Here is a 16,834-nt window from a genome sequence, read left to right as displayed (position 1 = left end):
CAGCATGCATGATCTGTCACACTATCCCGAACCCCCCACGTACCGTTTCGGTTGGTCGCCTGTTAGGGATTATGAAACTTGGGCGGGCTCACCATCAGCCACATATAGAGCCCTGACATTTGAGTTTGTCGATGCCGTTAGCAGCCAAACATATATCACTTGGTCGATAATCGCACGAAGGCTGATAGTAGACGAGAAATGAACCTGGGCTTTTTGAGTGAAGAACTCCTGAAAGATACATCAGAGAACCTTAACATCTCCGCAGTTGCATTATCATGGCGGGAAGGGCTTTCATTGCTAGCAAACTGGAGCCTCAGGAGCTGAGCGAGACATAGCAACTGAATTATGTAGCAAGAAGTGATTCAGTAATATGAGCCTAGAAGCAGTCGCCTGGAATATCACATCTCGTTTGCGTCAGCCCAACAATTCTCGAGATATCACCTCGGAATGCAGTGCTGATCTAGGCCTCAGAATTTGGTCTAAACAACCAACCCGTCAATGTAGATTGAAGAACACATTAGCTCGCTGGTAATAGTTGACAATGGTATTTCGAAACCAGAAAGCTCTCAGACATCTGCCTGTATAGCTTCAGGCTCCAGGTCTTACTTAATCTGTCTGTTCTGGAAGCTGGAATCAATTCTGTTATTTGCGTAAGATGTTACGGGGAAAAGGGAACGCCTCCTGATTCAGTGATTAACGCAGCAGAGACTTTTGCCAGAGTCTGACTTGTGTCGACAGGCGAAACAATGTATTTTGTTCAATCAAGATCTCGATATCCTCGAGAAACGTCACAAAGGGCTTAGTGCCCCAGAAAATGACTCGAGATGTTCGCGGGTCAAGTCTTGAAAAGTTTCTGTAGCCAATTGAAAGGAACATTGATACTAACTGTGGACTTCAAGCCCCCATGTCCGACCAAAGACACCTCGACAGCCGCCGATATTGACCAGAGACAGAGGACTCTGGAAGACTTTGTTCTTGGTGGCTAGCTCATTATCGATATCTTAGTAACGATGACGAATTTGACCTCTAGATAGATGGACATTAGCTCTCGTGATTTTTCGATTCTAGCCTTTAAATTAAACAAAAGCAACAATAATGAATAATTTTATTTGCTATAGGAAATATTTTTCTTCATCAAATTTAATTGTATACACTACATTATAGATTTATTTATTATAGAATAGGAAAGTTCGATATTTTTACGACTCACAGATCTTGTACCAGGATCACAGAAGAGACCAGACGAGCTCATCAGGTGAAAATTAGCCCTGTGCAACATTGAATAACTCCTTTTGCCGATGTTGATTACAACTAACTCCAGTTTAGTTGAGCAACGGCATCCAACCACTGGAATGCAGGCTTTGACCACGACCTATTCTTGATTTTCTTCGATTTCTTTTCCTTGTTTACTCAATTGAAGAATGCAATTGTTTTTTTGGTAAAAGAAATGATTCTCTTAATGGTCGAATTGAGTTATTGAGTAGAGCTCTTGTCCTTGAGCTTTGTCTCGGATACCTGCTTGACAATCGATAGTTTGGAAATTGTGCCTCGACCTCTTATTTCTTTCTTGAACAAACTTATTCAAAAGCATCGTCAACTACATATTTCGGCCGGGATCCGAGTCTACAGGATACATGATTTGACTTCAATAACGATATATACCAGAAATAATTGCATTCAGGCCTCAATCGATCTCATTCTTTGCATACAAGTTCACCCCCATCATGTCGTCAAACCACCCCATTGCTCCATCGTCGATGTATTTCGAATCACTCAGAAGGACTTTAACGGCAAACCCCAGCTTGTGGAACGGACTGACACTTGAGTGCGCAATCTGCAGAGAGCCTATGAATCTTGTTGGAGACGGACTACCTTCCCCAGAGGATACTGGTTCCGATGGAGTCAGTCGTTTGCATGCAATTCATGGCCATGAAAATTTTGCGAATCTGCACCCACGTTCACCCAAGGACGCCATCGTCCTACCGTGCGCTCACATATTTTGTAAAGGTTGTCTGTTCATAATCTATTACTCAGATTACGGTCTCCAAGACTTCCTGCCAACTAATGTGTACCCAAGGCCCGATCCAGTCTGTCCAGCCTGTCGAACAAAACTGGTCTACCCAGATTGTGACTTTCGCTGTCGTTTTCTTGGCATACCATTCCCACGCTCGAACCAAGCAATGAACCTCTTCCCCCCAACACTTCAAGGTGGTATCACGCAGGGTTCACGTAGATGCAACTCATGTCGGGTTATCGCAGCCTGGTATGACCTGCAGCACCGCGTTGACCGCGTGATGGAAGCCTCCATGCCTTATGATAATTGGATTATTACCGTTATGCCTACTAGTATTGCGGGTCAAGCCTGCTTATGCCGCAGTGAGGTGTACTTGGAACGGACATTTGGAGAACGACTCGCCCAAACCGCGCGCCATTTACGCATCGATACTGGGTTATGGCCTTGGTCAGGACCGCAGGCTTCTGATCAACTCAAATTTGTTCTGAGATGGCGGACGTGAGATTGAAGGATAGGTAGATGTCGACACAGCAGAAAGATAGTACTTCCATGTTCTCGCGATCCTCAAACAAAATCATGAGCTTGTTTCAATTTTCACCAAGGTGATTTTCCACAGACAGACGGGTTCGATTTCAAAGTCATGCAATCACACTCTTTTCTATGACTCTTGAAGAAAAGCTGGCGCCGTTGAATGTTAGGTCTATTCTAGAAAGGCGTCATGTTTGTTGTACAGTGTGTGAGAAAATGAGCCTTCGTGTGTCTTCAATGGTGTTCCGATGTTTGCACGACGATGGTCCGACTCAAAGCCAAAGCGCTTTTTGGAGAGTCCGTAACCGCTTGTCAATCGAATAATAGTAATCAGTGGACTGGATGCCTCACCGAGAACAGCACAAGGTTCATGTTGAGAAACACTGCATCGCATATCGAAGCCTCTTGCGCCAGTGGACCAAAGAGGGCAACATTGCCCAACCAGGTCCCACCGGTGGCCGTTTTCAAGCTTTGCGGCTTGCGCAACCGGGGATCGGAGGGATCGCCTTGAAGGGAGACATGGACGTGTGACTGGCCAGTGACGTTTCCGTGTGAGCCTAGCACGCCGATCATAGTGCGGAAGAATCTCACTTTGCGGGGTTCCTCCGTGGGCGGGAGGAGATTCCTTGAGACCCGAGACTAACACGAGTAGACAATCGCAGGTGATCACCTCTCAACGACCATATTTCCCCGATGATGGCTCACCAGCAGGGTCCTCTGTTTCTCAAGATACCACTCAAAGAACACTATACGGGGAGCTCAGCCACGACCGGTAGTCCCGACAAAGCGGTCTGGAGGGATGCTGGTGACACTGCGCGGCCGTATGTCCGAAAGCTTTGTTTGCTGCAGGATTCGGGTGCGTACAGACGAGTAAGACCTATGTAAGACCCAAGTCTTCGTCATGTTGATCGTTCGTATTCCCGGAAGAGCACACTCGTCGTCAGGGTTGGCCGATGCAGGAAAGCAAACGCATGATCACGGAGATACGCCAGACCAACAAATTTTGTGAAGGGCATCAAGAAGTTCAGACGTGTTCAGAATTGGTATAAATCCAGGTGAGCTGTCCTCTCCCATTCTTCCGATTCTCATCTCCTCATCATTCCAACCACTCTCAGCCCTCGGACCGTCCAAACTCCAATTACACCAACAAAAACAGACCTCAACGCTGCATACCCGAACTCTGTTCCTCTTCCAGCTACAGTACATTCAAGACCCCTTGCACCCCCTCAAAAAAACCAAATCCCTCTTCATCCATTCCATCATGCATTTTTCAACCATCATCGCAACCGCAGCGGCCCTGTTCCTCGGAGCCGAGGCCGGTGCCGTGCCCCGTCAAGACCCCCACATCACCGACTTCCGGATCTGGAGCGAACAGGGATGCGGAGCTGCCGGTAACCTCGGCGTCTGGACCATCACAAAGTCGCAAACCGATGTGTGCCAAACAACGTTCAACGCACCGGACAATGTCGTTAAGGCCATTCGCCTCAGCAGCCTTACAGAGGGCTGTGAGAGTAAGACCCTAATACCCTGTTTCTTGAGACAAATGGCTAATACTGGCTGGCCAAGTGATTGCCTACCCTACAGCCGATTGTGGAGAGGGAGGTCGCCAAGTCGGCGTCCAGACTTGCGAGGAGTGGAGCGTTATCGCCGACAACTTCTTGAGCTTCAAGGTCACCTGCTCTTAGCCTTTCTCATCACTTATTGGGACTCTCGCATTTTCTGGAGTTTGTGATTTCTTCGACGATTTGGGACCGGAGAAAATGGTGCATGAACGCATGGGTTGGAGTTGAACGCAGACACAGCATATGGAACCTTCCTTGGGAGTCACGACTGACAAGGATGTACGCCAGTGACTGGGCTTGGCATAATAATGGTAATTCACTCCTTAGGTACTATTTTCTATAGAGAAATTGGACACGATCAATGATCTATATATAAACTCCCGACGCGATTATCTTGTGAGGAATGATAGCCGAACTTTTTAAGGTCTAGCGTACGTATCATTGTAGCCGTCAACGAGCAGCCAAGTGAGACATCTACCATACATTCCCAGTAGAAATAAATAGACATTGGCTGGATTTCGTGTCTGATTACAGTAAACCTTCGGAGAAAGCACGTTGTTTGCATAGTGGTGAGCATGCTCTTGATGGTCCCCGAACGTCTTAATTGCCTTAGTGCTCAGGAGTAGGGTATCGGCGATCACACTCGAATCAGGAGTGCCGTTAGGTATTTCAAATCGAAATTCCCAAGAAGAATAGCTCCGTGGTCCCAGAAAGCACAATTGTCATAACTTGGACCCTTGAACGTGGAGACGGCTCTTTCGTAGTTTGGCGCCTGTCCTAGAACGGGGTGAGTCTTGAATGCATGATGTCAAGAGAGCCAGAGTAACGGCACTAGCGGCACTTCATCGTCATTGCGACCGGGCACCCGCCTCGAGCTACATATCCTCGAGGTTTCCTCAGGTGCGCTACCAGCCTTTCATCATTCGATTTTTTTGAAAGTTGGATAGAGTTCTTCTCAATTGTTCCTATCACGAACCTCATATCAATCGCAACAATGAGCCAACCAATTGGACTGACAACGATTCCCAGGCTACTGCGTATGTGCTAGACACCGAATTTTAGCCTCAGATATGTTTGCCTAAGAGCTAACTTGCATCTTCGGGTAGCTGTTACGGGCACGTTCGCGCTCCCATTCACGATCTACTACGCATTCCTTAGCCTTCGTGTCGTCAACGAGCGTCTGAAATCAAAGCAATACTTGGGCGACAACTCCTCAAACCCTGGAGCGGACCCCGAATCATACAAGGCCAATGCACTTTACCTTGCCGGCCGATCGCATGTCAATTACATCGAAAATGTGCCGCTTGCTTTCATCCTCGCTTCACTGATCGAGGTCAATGGAGGCAACCGCAAGACACTGAGCTGGCTGCTCGGGAGCTTCTTTGCCCTCCGTGTGCTGCATGCCGAGCTTGGAATTATGAAGCCCGAAGGCATGGGCAAAGGCAGACCCATCGGCTATTTCGGCAGCATCGGTATTCTCGGTGCTTTGGCGGGCTACGGGGCCTTCTTGGTCAAGGGATATTGGGGATACTAATTAACGTACCTTTCATTACATCGAGAATGTAGACGGGCTGAAGACAAGCAAAGACAAGAAGGGCCAAAAGCGCATCATTCTACCTACTTACGCTGTAAAGCTGCGAGGAGTGCTAGTGTCCACTGCAGCTTCCCCCCTACTGTTGCGGGGTCAAGAGAAATCATGTGCACTTAAGAACCGGGGAATCAAGGATCTCTGAATGCCCGCGTGTGTAGCCAAGCATTAGATTCACTTGGGTTTATCGGCTGAAGGTTTCAAGTCATTACCTGTCAGCATCTGTAATCAAGCCTCTAATCCATTGCTGGGCATCGATCATCTCAACCAGGAGTCAGAGTGCCGGGACAGTTTATCGTAACTCTTGGTGGGAGCATCGCTTAAGGGCCTGCATAAGGTCGCTTCGCTATTTCCCCGCCTGTAATTAATTATATGGTTCACGTCGTTGGACCTTACCCGAACCTTAATCACAACAGTCTCGCATGATTCGCTATTTCATTAAAATGTCCCTGGATGAACGGCAAAAACACATCCACGAAACCCAATCAGTGCACTCTTTATTCCCGGCTCTTGGCGCCGAGGTTGGACGGTTTCCTTGCGCTCTCCGCGAGCGATGGTAGAATGGTTCAGGTATTAAAGCCGTCAAGGGTCGCTCTGAAATAATACCTTTGCGTCATGGAGAGTTTCTCGTACATCTTTTGACCCATCTTGCCTGCAATGCACTTCTCTAAGGTTGCCCTCCTTTCCGCGCCTGTGATGGCCATGGCCAGCCCTGTCGCCTTGGAAACAAGACAGGACAACACTTGCTGCTATCAAACCGAGGTGAGAAACCATCCATTCGATCTGTCGAACGCCAGCTCGCTAACGCGTACACTGCCTAGGATGTGAACGCCCTCGTCTTTGTGACCAAAGGCCAGTCATCTCAGACTCTTGATACGCTTAACTGGTGTTATCTGCAGGTTGACCGGTATGCGGATCCTCTGAACACTTTAATCTATTGACTGAACCTAATTCCTCGGTGCTAGCGACGTGACTGATCCAGACAATTGCGAGAAGGCGACGCGATCATACTGGGCCGGGTACTGTCCCTCGGATGGCACAAAGGTTATCCCGTGCCCCTAGGTGCCGTATTTCACGGAGTTTGCGCCACACAGGTGACATGCCATACGGTGCATGATAGCAAGTAGTAGGCAGTTTAGCGAAGCTGCCAATGAAGCTATAAGTTTGATTATAGCCTTGAACAGCTGCTTACGTTCCAAGAACTCGGATCCTCGGTCCTTCGATGAACCCACCCCCTCAATCAGCCCTACACCAGAATGAAAGTTGTCTCTGTTTGCGATTTAAGCACAAGGGCTCCGCCGGCCTTCGCTATCGCTACCAGTCTACCAGACCACTCGGGCGGTTATTCTGGGGTGATAGCGTCAAGGCTAGGCTCAGCTCGGCTGACATGGCAGGGGACCATCCTCGTTCCAGTGCTTAAACTCAACACGACCAAATGTTACCAGTCCTGATTGGCTAGTAAGACAAGCATCACCGTGGCTTGGGAACCACGAGGACAGCAACTCCGCCCCTCCTGCCTCCTTCGGTGTCAGCCTAAATGCTCACCGTAGGCCTCCCCGATAGCAGCTCAACGCGCGCGGCGCAGCACTCGGGAGTATTTGGCTCCGTCGCGCAGCTTTCTACTTAAGCTTGTGCGCGCCATCTTCCCCAGCTTTTGCATGGTTCTTGTTTGATACTTTCAATATCTCAACGTCCGTACACACACAAACCATCATACCTACACAAGTTGACCGTCTTCGCAAAGATCCGTCATCGACATTAAACCCGGAAACATCACGACAAATCGAGACATTCTGTGTTACATAATAAATACACCATGCGCAATCCTTTCAAGCCAAGACAAGCGCCTTCCCAAAGCTGGGTCGGGAGACCGAGAGCTCTGTCAGCCGACGACCCAGTCTTCAAAGACCTCGACGAGGATGAACGAAAGGGCATCGAGAGCAGCTCTATCCGCCAACAACAAAAGACGTCACAAGAGTCAAACAGAGAGTCGCTGAAGCCTTCTGGGTCGGATAGTGCCGTCTCAGTGGGAAGCGGATCATCTTCTCATCACAGCGTCAGCGCTGATATCGGTCAAGGTTATGCCGCAATCGCAGGAGCTTTCTCTGGCACCGACCACTCTGGACATTGACCGCGAAAGATCGGATTGAATCCATTTCAAAATCTCTGGTCGATTTGCAGGCTTATGGGCGGAACGGATGCCTTTTTGAATAGTAGGGGACGAACAAAGGGGAGCTGGCAACTGAGTTATGTTTTACGAGCGAAAGATACCCAAGAAATTCTTTATTCAACGACGGATCGAATAGCACGGAGTAATCAGCAAGTGATGTACACAGACCGTGCTCCATCGGTCAAGTAGAACTGTCCGTCCTTGTTGGCAACAGGAACGCAAGAATGGTCTTCGTATGAGTTGACCGTGCTGACCGTCGCCTTTCCACTGCACCCGGCATTTGCCCAGAACTTGAGCTTGCAGACGTTCCCGCCTCTGTTTGCGAATAATGCCCCGTAGACATTTCCCGAAAAGTCTTGGCACCGGCCAGAGGAGACGTCAAAATTGTTGGTATAACTGCCAGCACAGCCTCCGTCGTGGAAGACGCCGAGACTAACAGTGTCGCGCTTCTGCAGTGTGGCGGGCGTAGCGGCAGCTTGCGCTCCGAGGACCAAGACGAGGCCAGTTATGATTTGAGTGAGTTGAACCTGAGGTGGATGCAGTCAGTATGCGGATTTCATCAAGATTTGCTACTTCGATAAATTTACCATTGTGAATATTGGATCTTGTCCTCGACTATTTGAGGATTGTGCGAAAGTCTGACCGCAAGGTTGATGTTGATGTCTAGTATTCGTGGGATTTATAGTCTTCTACGCGCTGGTCAACTTAGGCAGGTAGTTCTGAAATACCCCAATACATATCTCTAGTCGCATTGAGCGGGAACGTCTGACTGACGATACCTAGACGAACCACTAGTGGAGTGGAATCCGCATCAGACTCGAAGAGAAGGAGGAAGCAGCGGAGTTCCGCCCTTCACAGGCATAAGTCTCCAATATCTTGCTTACTCGAAGCAGGCAATTGATCTCATTACTAACAGCAATATCTCCGAGACCCATAAGTTCAGGGCCATAGTCCGACTAGAACATCTGTTCCGAGCGACTAAGCGTACGGTGCTTACTCACACTCCCTTGAAGCACTGCTGCCTGTAAGGCTGTTACTCAGCACCATGACACCAACGTAACATCAACCATATTGGGTGCAAAAGATGCTATTGTATCAGCCGATCAAAGATATACACAGAGAAGTCATGTCAAAGTGCCTGATTCATGAGGTTCATTTACATAATGACCATGAATCCGGGGTCGAGGTTCGGGCACATCTGAACCAACGATGTTAAGAGTGTCATACGGAGCGATGGCTTGTTGACTATACTGGAAACCGTTTCTAATTCTAAGAAGGGTCATCATCATTGCTTTGCCTACGCATGAAACTCTCTGGCATCTGGCGTAACATCAACATAAACTTCAACCTGCTTTGAGTTGCCCGGCAAAAGGACTGCGACCCCTGATTTTCTCCCCATAGATACACAGCAACCAAGGGACAAGCGAAAGAAGCAAACCAATGCCACCTAGTAGACTTCCCGCAACACCGTACCCAAGCCTCTGAAACATGATGTTTGTAAACAAAGGGAACACTCCGGCAAGCAGATTCCGGCACATAGACTGTGCTGCTAGAGCGGAGGAGGCATATCGGTGGTAGGTGTCCGCCAGATAGTTGAAGACAGCCAGATAGATGGTGAATATGCCAACCGTCACGGAGGTGATTGCGAGTGCGGGCACAATCCAAGGTACGTTGGGAGACGAGCTCCAGCCAAACCAAAACAGCCCGATCGGCAGGAAGAGTGACTCAACACATGCAGAATAGAGTCTTCCTTCCGGCGTTGCCATCCGTTGAGGCATGAACTTCTTGAAGATCGGCTCCTGGAAGATTGTAATCACCGCCCCGATTACCGATCCAACAATGACTGAAGTGTAGATACCTCCTACCTGACTGCTGTTGAAGCCATACACGGAGCGGAATGCCAGACCGATACTGTTGAACTGCATGTATAGGATCGCCCACGCGAATGAAACCCAGGCGGAGAACCAAAAGACGACGGATTCGGTGCAAAGAAGTTTCAGGGGGAAGGAGAAGCTCCGCCAAAGGATACTCATATCAAGCTCAGGACCCTCAAAATGGGCGCGGAACTGGACACGAACAGAATGCGACTGGCCCTCGCCAAGCTGCTCGGTGCCTTGCCGCAATCCAGTCTTGTCCCCAATCGGCGACGAGACCCGCTGCAGGCGAATACCGTCGAAATGTTTGTTGAGAGTTACGCACTTCCGCTCAAGTACAACATTACTCCGCGTCTCGGCGAAGAAGATGAAGATGGCTAACGTGGTAGAACTGACAGTGATCATCTGCACGTAAAAGATCCATCTCCAATGGAGGTTGTCAACGATTATACCGCTGATCATGGGACCCAACCCGGTTCCAATCATGATCGTGAGCGAGTAAAGGGCCATGGGCGTGTTGCGATTCTCCTTGTGGAATACGTCTCCCACCACGCCCCCGGTCAGCGTCGCAAAGACTGATGCCCCGTTGCCTGTAATCAGACGAGAGACCAACATGCCAGGAAACGACTGTGTCACCGCGCAGCCCAGGGTTCCCAGGAAAAATACGGCACCTGAACCGACAAAGACCCAGTAGCGGCCGTAGATCTCGCTGATCAAGGCTAGTATCATGGGCGCGAAGCCGAAACCCAAGACGAAGAGGGTGATGCCTAGGTTGAATTGGGTGTTCGTGAGACGCCATTTCTCAACCAGGGGGGCAGCGGCCATGGCATAAGCGCCGGCAGAGTAGGCGGCTAGGGTCGAGGCGAAGAAGGTCCCAAAGAGCACCGTGATCTTCTTTCGTAATGGCCATGCAAATGGTGATTGGTATCTCGTATCGAGGGATGATGGGTAGTCCTCCTCGAGGAGGCCTTCGATACCGTGTGATCGCAAACATTCTGAGAGCTGGAATGCCGGATCTAGCGCATCGATGTTGAGAGGGATATCAATCCCATCTGCTATGACTGTGGTTGACTCTCCAAGCGCGGCAGGATTTGATTTCCCCTTGACATGGTTAATGTTCGTAACCTCGGTTATGTTGGACCGTTCAATGTCTGAGTCGCCAGTGGAGATGCCATCCAGAGGCAGAGGGACTTGACCCATGGTTGAGTGAGGTCGCATCCTAAGCCATCTGCGTCGGTGACTGCGATGGTTACCATCGAGCAAGGCAAAGATAACGCTGTGGAAAACTCACTTCACGCGATGGGACGCAACGGCGCTTTAGATCAATCGCTTTTGCCAACGACCTATTGAGTCAAACAGCCGCCAAGCGATGCGGGCGCGGAGACTTCTCCGCATGCCGCGTTGTGTATCCGCTGTCCGTCCACACCTTAGGGAGTCGTCCGCTGGTCAGTCTCCGATGATCGGAGGACCCTAGTCAATCCTCTGCGTCATTGTCCCCATCTGGTCAACCGGCTATACAACTACTAACGGACGGACACACCTCCCCATTGTCATTGTGCGAAGTTATGTGGCTGGCTTAGTGAGAGTGTGAGGGAGGGTTCATGATCAAGCTTTCGTTGGTGCGATCGGCCATAGACGGTGGCCACAGCGATATTGCAGATGAAGTGAGTCCTCATGGTCTCTCCAACTATCAATGCCATCGCCATTCCTTGGTTTTGCTACCTGCAACACACGTGGGGAACAATAGGGGAAATCGGACATGTAACCCCTTTCATGAAGACGGCATTCTTTATACATGTCCATTGATCCACCAAGGAAGCTTCCCCAGTATCGCGTGGCAGATCGTTGGGATGAGACCTCCGCAGGATCGGCGGTTGAAAGCGTGAGCGGTCCGGTCCGCGGCAACGCCCCGGCATGCTTCCTCAACCTAAAAGGACGTACAGCCTGGTTCATTGGCACTAAACAGGGGCAAGATGCAGCACTTTACCCAGAAGATTGGAACTCAGAGGGGTTATCGGGGAAATGCATGTCTTCTGCGGGCAAACATATCGTAGGCCGAATGTGTCGGCTAATATCTTGAGCTATCAGGACGCCCCCCCGGAACAAATGATAGTGCGGGGTACGGCATCTTATCTTGGCCCTTGTTCTCTACCTTTGGAAAGGACTCAAATAGCATTGGGCAGAATGGGGTATTAGGAGGGCCCTTTAAGATCGGATTCACTTCGCTGGATATCTAAAATCTCATCATACTACCTTACTTCTGGCAAGAGTTGGCCAAGAAGGGATGCTTGGCAATCCACGGATTCCTTGTTTCCCGACCGGATGCCATTGATGGGCAAGCGTGGACATGACGCCTCCTTTGCATCAGGGTTCATCTCCCTGCGTCGCTGACTAACACTCGATGAAAAATAGCGAAACTGGACTCAAAGCCCGCAGCTCAATCCCCTCATAAGTCTCCCTCGGCCGATTAATGCCTCCTCTTTACTTACACAAATGAGGACCAAATTGATCGAGTGTGCCTATCATTAACAGTTGGATGTGCTTTATGTGCCACGTACGAGTCGCTTTTCTACCGGCTTGCCATCCCTCGCGATGCAGCCATAGTGACACACAGTTGATGTTGGAACAGCAACTCTGGTGAGAGGGTCTTCATTACTTATGTTCCAAAATGAGTAATCAGGAGGCTCGTGCTTGGGTGAACGAGGCAAAGGTCCCGAGTCTCACCTACCTCGCTTGGCCGCGGCTCATTGGCACTATCACGCGATGGTGGCTAGGATGGCTTCATTGCGCCCAGCCTTCGCATGAGGAAGGAACCAAGACTTCGGTTCAATATGCTTACCCGTCTCGTCTTTTTCCCCGAGGGACAAGACACCTTTGGGGACTTTTGTGAAGCAAACTTTTTCAGCTGAAGATCAGCGAGGTGCTGATTTGTTGAAGTTCCCCGTCGCTCCCGGCAAAAGTTGAAATCCAGTCTCGCCATGAGATGATGCTGCCTGGCGAGTCCGCAAGTGCGTCTAACCCCTGAGTGTCATGCAAACTCTGCGCGGGATGAGGATCATATCCCTTGTCTGAGATGCAGCCTGGAACTCGGTTACAACCGATGGAAGGGTGCCCAGACCTTGCCATGGTTGCACCATCGGCAACAGATCTCACGTACGGGACTGCAGCTCACAGCTGCTATTGAGTCCAATGGACGATCCAGAGGTGATTATGAAATTTGCTCACCCGGAAGGTCAGATCATATTGCAGCAGGATAACACGAGAACTCTCACAGCATGTCGTGAGAAGGCCGCGTGGTGCGTGGTGTGTTCATCAAGGCATAGAGGGCAAGAGCAAAGCAAGATGTTGAACAAGTCCTAACGCCATGTGACTCTGGAAATGCGCACTTACAACGAGGCAAGCGCCTTTGTTTGGCCGTAATTGTCGATAGATGGCAAGAATCTTTGAAGTTTGCCAGGGCAGGTGAAGTCGAGATGCAGCTTGTCCCAAGTGAAGGATCATCGCCTTGCCCAGTCAGACACCACCAAGCTTGAGCATAATCGGCAACTGGGGCAACAGACACTTTCTCTTTTGAATCAACTACAAGTTGTACGCATTTGAGCGGAGGAAAGTGCGACACAAAGTACACGGGCAAGGATATGAGAATGAGGCAGCAATTACTATCGAGGTCATAGGTGAGACGAGGTTCATGACTGTGTTGTACAGGTCAGTTTGGAGTTATACATACTTCACCAAAATTCGGGTGATTCTCATCAGATGGTACCTTTCGGAGTATATCTGATAGTCTCGCCACTATTTCAACGATGAAGCCTTCATTCACACTGAATTGGAAGAAGTCATGGTGTTCCTTTGTTACATAAGACGTCGTGGGCGTGTCGCCCGCAAAGCTCAATCGATGCCCCACGGGATAAAACCGGGTCCTAACGCCAAAATTTTCCCACTTCGAGTCTTCGACATCTTGTCCTCAGATCGCGTCATCGGCCGAGTGGACCACAAACAGAAACTATGACACAGAACTTTTCGCACCAGACCACTGGGACTGCGGGATGGAAATCCCTTGTGCTTGTACCCTGACAGTTCGAGAATAAGAGCTAGGATCTTGGGGGCCATGTTGGGGGTCCAAAGAGGGACTCGAAGACTCCAAGAAGCCTTCTAAGAAGCTCCAGATGCTCGCAGCTCCATCATCCATGGTCTCTCGCAGGTAAATCTCGCATGCGGATACTCTCGGCGCACCACTGACGGTTAGACTCTCGAGTCTCCAGAGCCTCCTAATCCTTGTATGTCGGGACGGTGACCTTTGGGACTTTTTGGTTTTTGGCTCTATTCGTTCGTATGTGCAAGGGTGCCTACTAATGCGGCGCAACCTCGACTGCTCACCCCCAAGACGACAAGCCGATTCCACCCAGACGAACCTCTCGCCACATGGAGCCAATTCGGTGTAAATAAGACGTGATCTCCTTGGCGGGGCCTGCTCTGCCACAGACATAAAGTCTTCTGTCAACCTTCTAGTTTCGTAGTTCTTTCGGATCGTCTTCCGTTCTCCAGTCTTCCGTCTCCATCTGGTGTCCTTTCCTGGTCTCTGATCGTTTACACCCACGACGACAGGATCAGTTCACCATCATCACATCGTCAAGATGTCCAAGTTTTTGAACAAGTTTGGCGCCTCGTCGTCGGCCACTGCCGCCGACGGTGACCACAGAAAGCATGGCGATCTCCCAGCAGCGACGACCTACGACAGCGAAGTTGGTGAGTCTTCTTCATGATGATGGTTGCGGAGCGCACTCCGTTGACCGAGCTCTGCCGCACAACCGTCAACTTGCTAATCAATCATCCCAGGCCGCATCGAGCACGCCCGCGAAAACAAGCGAAAAATCGGTGTCACCACTGCCATCTTCCTCATCGTCAACCGTGTTGTCGGCACCGGTATCTTTGCGACACCCGGCACCATCTTTGCGCTCTCTGGCAGTGTCGGCCTTTCACTCTTTATCTGGGTTGCCGGCATGATCATCGCCCTCGCCGGTACCGCGGTTTATCTCGAATGGGGCACCGCAATCCCCAAGAACGGAGGAGAAAAGAACTACCTCGAATACGTCTTCCGCAAGCCCAAGTTCCTCACCACGGGTCTCTACACCGGATACGTCATCCTGCTCGGCTGGGCTAGTGGTAACTCTGTCGTCTTTGGCGAATACATTCTGCACGCCGCCGAGGTCGAGGTCGACCGCTGGAACCAGCGCGCCATCGGCCTGGCTTGCATCACCACCGCCTTCTTGATCCACGGTCTCGCCCTCAACTGGGGTCTGCGCCTGCAGAACCTTCTCGGAACTATTAAGCTGTTCATTATTGTCATCATCATTCTTTGCGGCTTCATTGCTCTCGGTGGCCACGTCAAGCTACCCGAAGAACAAAAGCCCAAGAACTTCCAAAACGCATTCGAGGGAACCACCGGTAGCCCCTACGGTGTCGTCACTGCTCTTTACAACGTCATCTGGAGTTACATTGGATACAGCAATGCCAACTATGCCCTCAGCGAGACCAAGAACCCCGTCCGTACCCTCAAGATCGCCGCGCCCGTCGGTATCATCACCATCTCCATCCTTTACATGCTGGTTAACGTCGCCTACTTTGCCGCTGTCCCGAGAGAGGAAATCCTTGAGGGTGGTCGCCTTGTGGCGGCGTCCCTTTTCCGCAATGTAATGGGCGGCACTGCCGAGCGTGCTCTTTCAGTCTTCGTCGCCCTGTCCGCCTTTGGCAACGTTCTCAGTGTCATCTTCTCCCAGGGCCGTCTCGTCCAGGAGCTCGGTCGCGAGGGTATTCTGCCCTGGTCGCGTTTTTTCGCCAGCAACAGACCCTTGAACGCCCCCTTGGCTGGTCTCTTTGAGCATTGGCTTATTTGCGTCATCACGATGCTTGCTCCCCCTCCTGGTAAGAAAAACTCAACCGAGCTCTGTCATGATGCATACATACTAACATACCTATAGGCGATGCGTACAACTTCATCCTCAACCTCATCAGCTATCCCCTCGCCATCATCAACGTCTTCGTCGCTGGCGGTCTTGCCTACCTGTACCTCAACCGCAAGGAATGGAACTGGAACCCTCCCATCAGCGCCAGCCTGCCCGTAGTCATCTTCTTCATGCTTAGCAACATCTACCTCGTCATCGCACCTTTTGTGCCCCCCGAAGAGGGCCAGAACGTTTATGAGAGCCTACCCTACTACCTTCACTGCGTTGTCGGTATCGCTATCATCGTGGCTGGTGGTCTCTACTGGGTTGTCTGGGCCAAGATCCTGCCCAAGATTGGCAAGTACGAGTTGGTTCGCGAGACTGTTGTCGATGAGATTGATGGCTGGGAAAGGAATGTGTTCTTCCGCAGACCTTATGGCGAGTCTGTTCCCTCGGAGCGTCATGTTGGGTCTCCAGAGCCTGAGGTTGCGAAGTGAACGCGTCTACGGTCAGATTCTGCTGCACAACCGAATCGTGACTTACTGCATTGCGATCATTACATATTGATTCTGAGGATACCCTAGTAGCATAATTTTATACCTTATTAATATCCCACTCTTGGCACACCTAGCAGGTGGACCGTTCGATCATCTTCCCGAACCTTCCCCGAGCCTAGCATCAACTTCCTCAGAAGAATCTTGTTCAGACTCATATGTGTATTAACTGAGTAAGCTCGAAGGGGCTGATCCCCCGACCAGGCTGTAGAAACCGACTGGACACCCACCTCTTAACCCAGCCTTCCGCGTTAGACTCGAGGCTCAGCTCAGTGGTCTTGTGCGACAGCGAACTCGATGCAGGCAAGGCTAGAATACGAGATTACCTAGCACTAACCATGTGTGGCACAAAATGGCTGCGCCAAAAGAAGAACCTCAACGCAACAATATGCGAGTAAAATGCAAGTTGTTCAAGCTTATGTGAAATGCGCATCTTCTTGTTCCACCACGACGGTCTTTACCCAATGAGACGTTCAGGCTAAGCGATAGGTCATCGACTAGAGGTCGGCTCCAAGCCAAGCTGAGATCGTACTTCCGGGGTGCAGCTTGACACAACTCAGCTGGAAACGTTGACAAATGATAAAGCCAGGTCCAATGAAATG

The 16,834-nt window shown here is 50.4% G+C and overlaps 7 protein-coding genes across 7 annotated transcripts; 5 read left to right on the top strand and 2 right to left on the bottom strand.

Annotated features, from left to right (window-relative positions):
• Positions 1 to 3,803: 3,803 nt before the first annotated feature.
• On the top strand, positions 3,804 to 4,227 carry CPAR01_16298 (uncharacterized protein; the record flags this gene model as incomplete). Its single annotated transcript, XM_060500543.1, has 2 exons — positions 3,804 to 4,053; positions 4,109 to 4,227. The coding sequence occupies 2 exons, from the start codon at positions 3,804 to 3,806 to the stop codon at positions 4,225 to 4,227; spliced, it is 369 nt and encodes a 122-aa protein (XP_060340724.1).
• Positions 4,228 to 5,098: 871 nt separating this feature from the next.
• CPAR01_16297 (uncharacterized protein) lies at positions 5,099 to 5,638 on the top strand (the record flags this gene model as incomplete). Its single annotated transcript, XM_060500542.1, has 2 exons — positions 5,099 to 5,141; positions 5,211 to 5,638. The coding sequence occupies 2 exons, from the start codon at positions 5,099 to 5,101 to the stop codon at positions 5,636 to 5,638; spliced, it is 471 nt and encodes a 156-aa protein (XP_060340723.1).
• A 711-nt stretch (positions 5,639 to 6,349) lies between these two features.
• Positions 6,350 to 6,754, top strand: CPAR01_16296 (uncharacterized protein; the record flags this gene model as incomplete). Its single annotated transcript, XM_060500541.1, has 3 exons — positions 6,350 to 6,454; positions 6,514 to 6,599; positions 6,658 to 6,754. 3 exons carry the CDS (start codon positions 6,350 to 6,352, stop codon positions 6,752 to 6,754), a joined length of 288 nt encoding a protein of 95 aa, XP_060340722.1.
• Positions 6,755 to 7,508: 754 nt separating this feature from the next.
• Positions 7,509 to 7,823, top strand: CPAR01_16295 (uncharacterized protein; the record flags this gene model as incomplete). The annotated part of the gene is made up of 1 exon (XM_060500540.1): positions 7,509 to 7,823. One exon carries the CDS (start codon positions 7,509 to 7,511, stop codon positions 7,821 to 7,823), a length of 315 nt encoding a protein of 104 aa, XP_060340721.1.
• Positions 7,824 to 8,008: 185 nt separating this feature from the next.
• Positions 8,009 to 8,452, bottom strand: CPAR01_16294 (uncharacterized protein; the record flags this gene model as incomplete). The annotated part of the gene is made up of 2 exons (XM_060500539.1): positions 8,009 to 8,389; positions 8,450 to 8,452. 2 exons carry the CDS (start codon positions 8,450 to 8,452, stop codon positions 8,009 to 8,011), a joined length of 384 nt encoding a protein of 127 aa, XP_060340720.1.
• Positions 8,453 to 9,205: 753 nt separating this feature from the next.
• On the bottom strand, positions 9,206 to 10,936 carry CPAR01_16293 (uncharacterized protein; the record flags this gene model as incomplete). The annotated part of the gene is made up of 1 exon (XM_060500538.1): positions 9,206 to 10,936. The coding sequence occupies one exon, from the start codon at positions 10,934 to 10,936 to the stop codon at positions 9,206 to 9,208; it is 1,731 nt and encodes a 576-aa protein (XP_060340719.1).
• A 3,434-nt stretch (positions 10,937 to 14,370) lies between these two features.
• Positions 14,371 to 16,175, top strand: CPAR01_16292 (amino acid permease; the record flags this gene model as incomplete). Its single annotated transcript, XM_060500537.1, has 3 exons — positions 14,371 to 14,482; positions 14,573 to 15,658; positions 15,715 to 16,175. 3 exons carry the CDS (start codon positions 14,371 to 14,373, stop codon positions 16,173 to 16,175), a joined length of 1,659 nt encoding a protein of 552 aa, XP_060340718.1.
• Between the last annotated feature and the right edge of the window lie 659 nt (positions 16,176 to 16,834).

This window comes from Colletotrichum paranaense, assembly GCF_030867605.1.
Source record: "Colletotrichum paranaense strain IMI 384185 chromosome Unknown Scaffold_24.1, whole genome shotgun sequence".
Classification (NCBI taxonomy): Eukaryota; Fungi; Ascomycota; class Sordariomycetes; order Glomerellales; family Glomerellaceae; genus Colletotrichum; species Colletotrichum paranaense.
The sequence above is the reverse complement of the archived record's forward strand: the minus strand, read 5'-3'. Positions and strand labels throughout refer to the sequence as shown.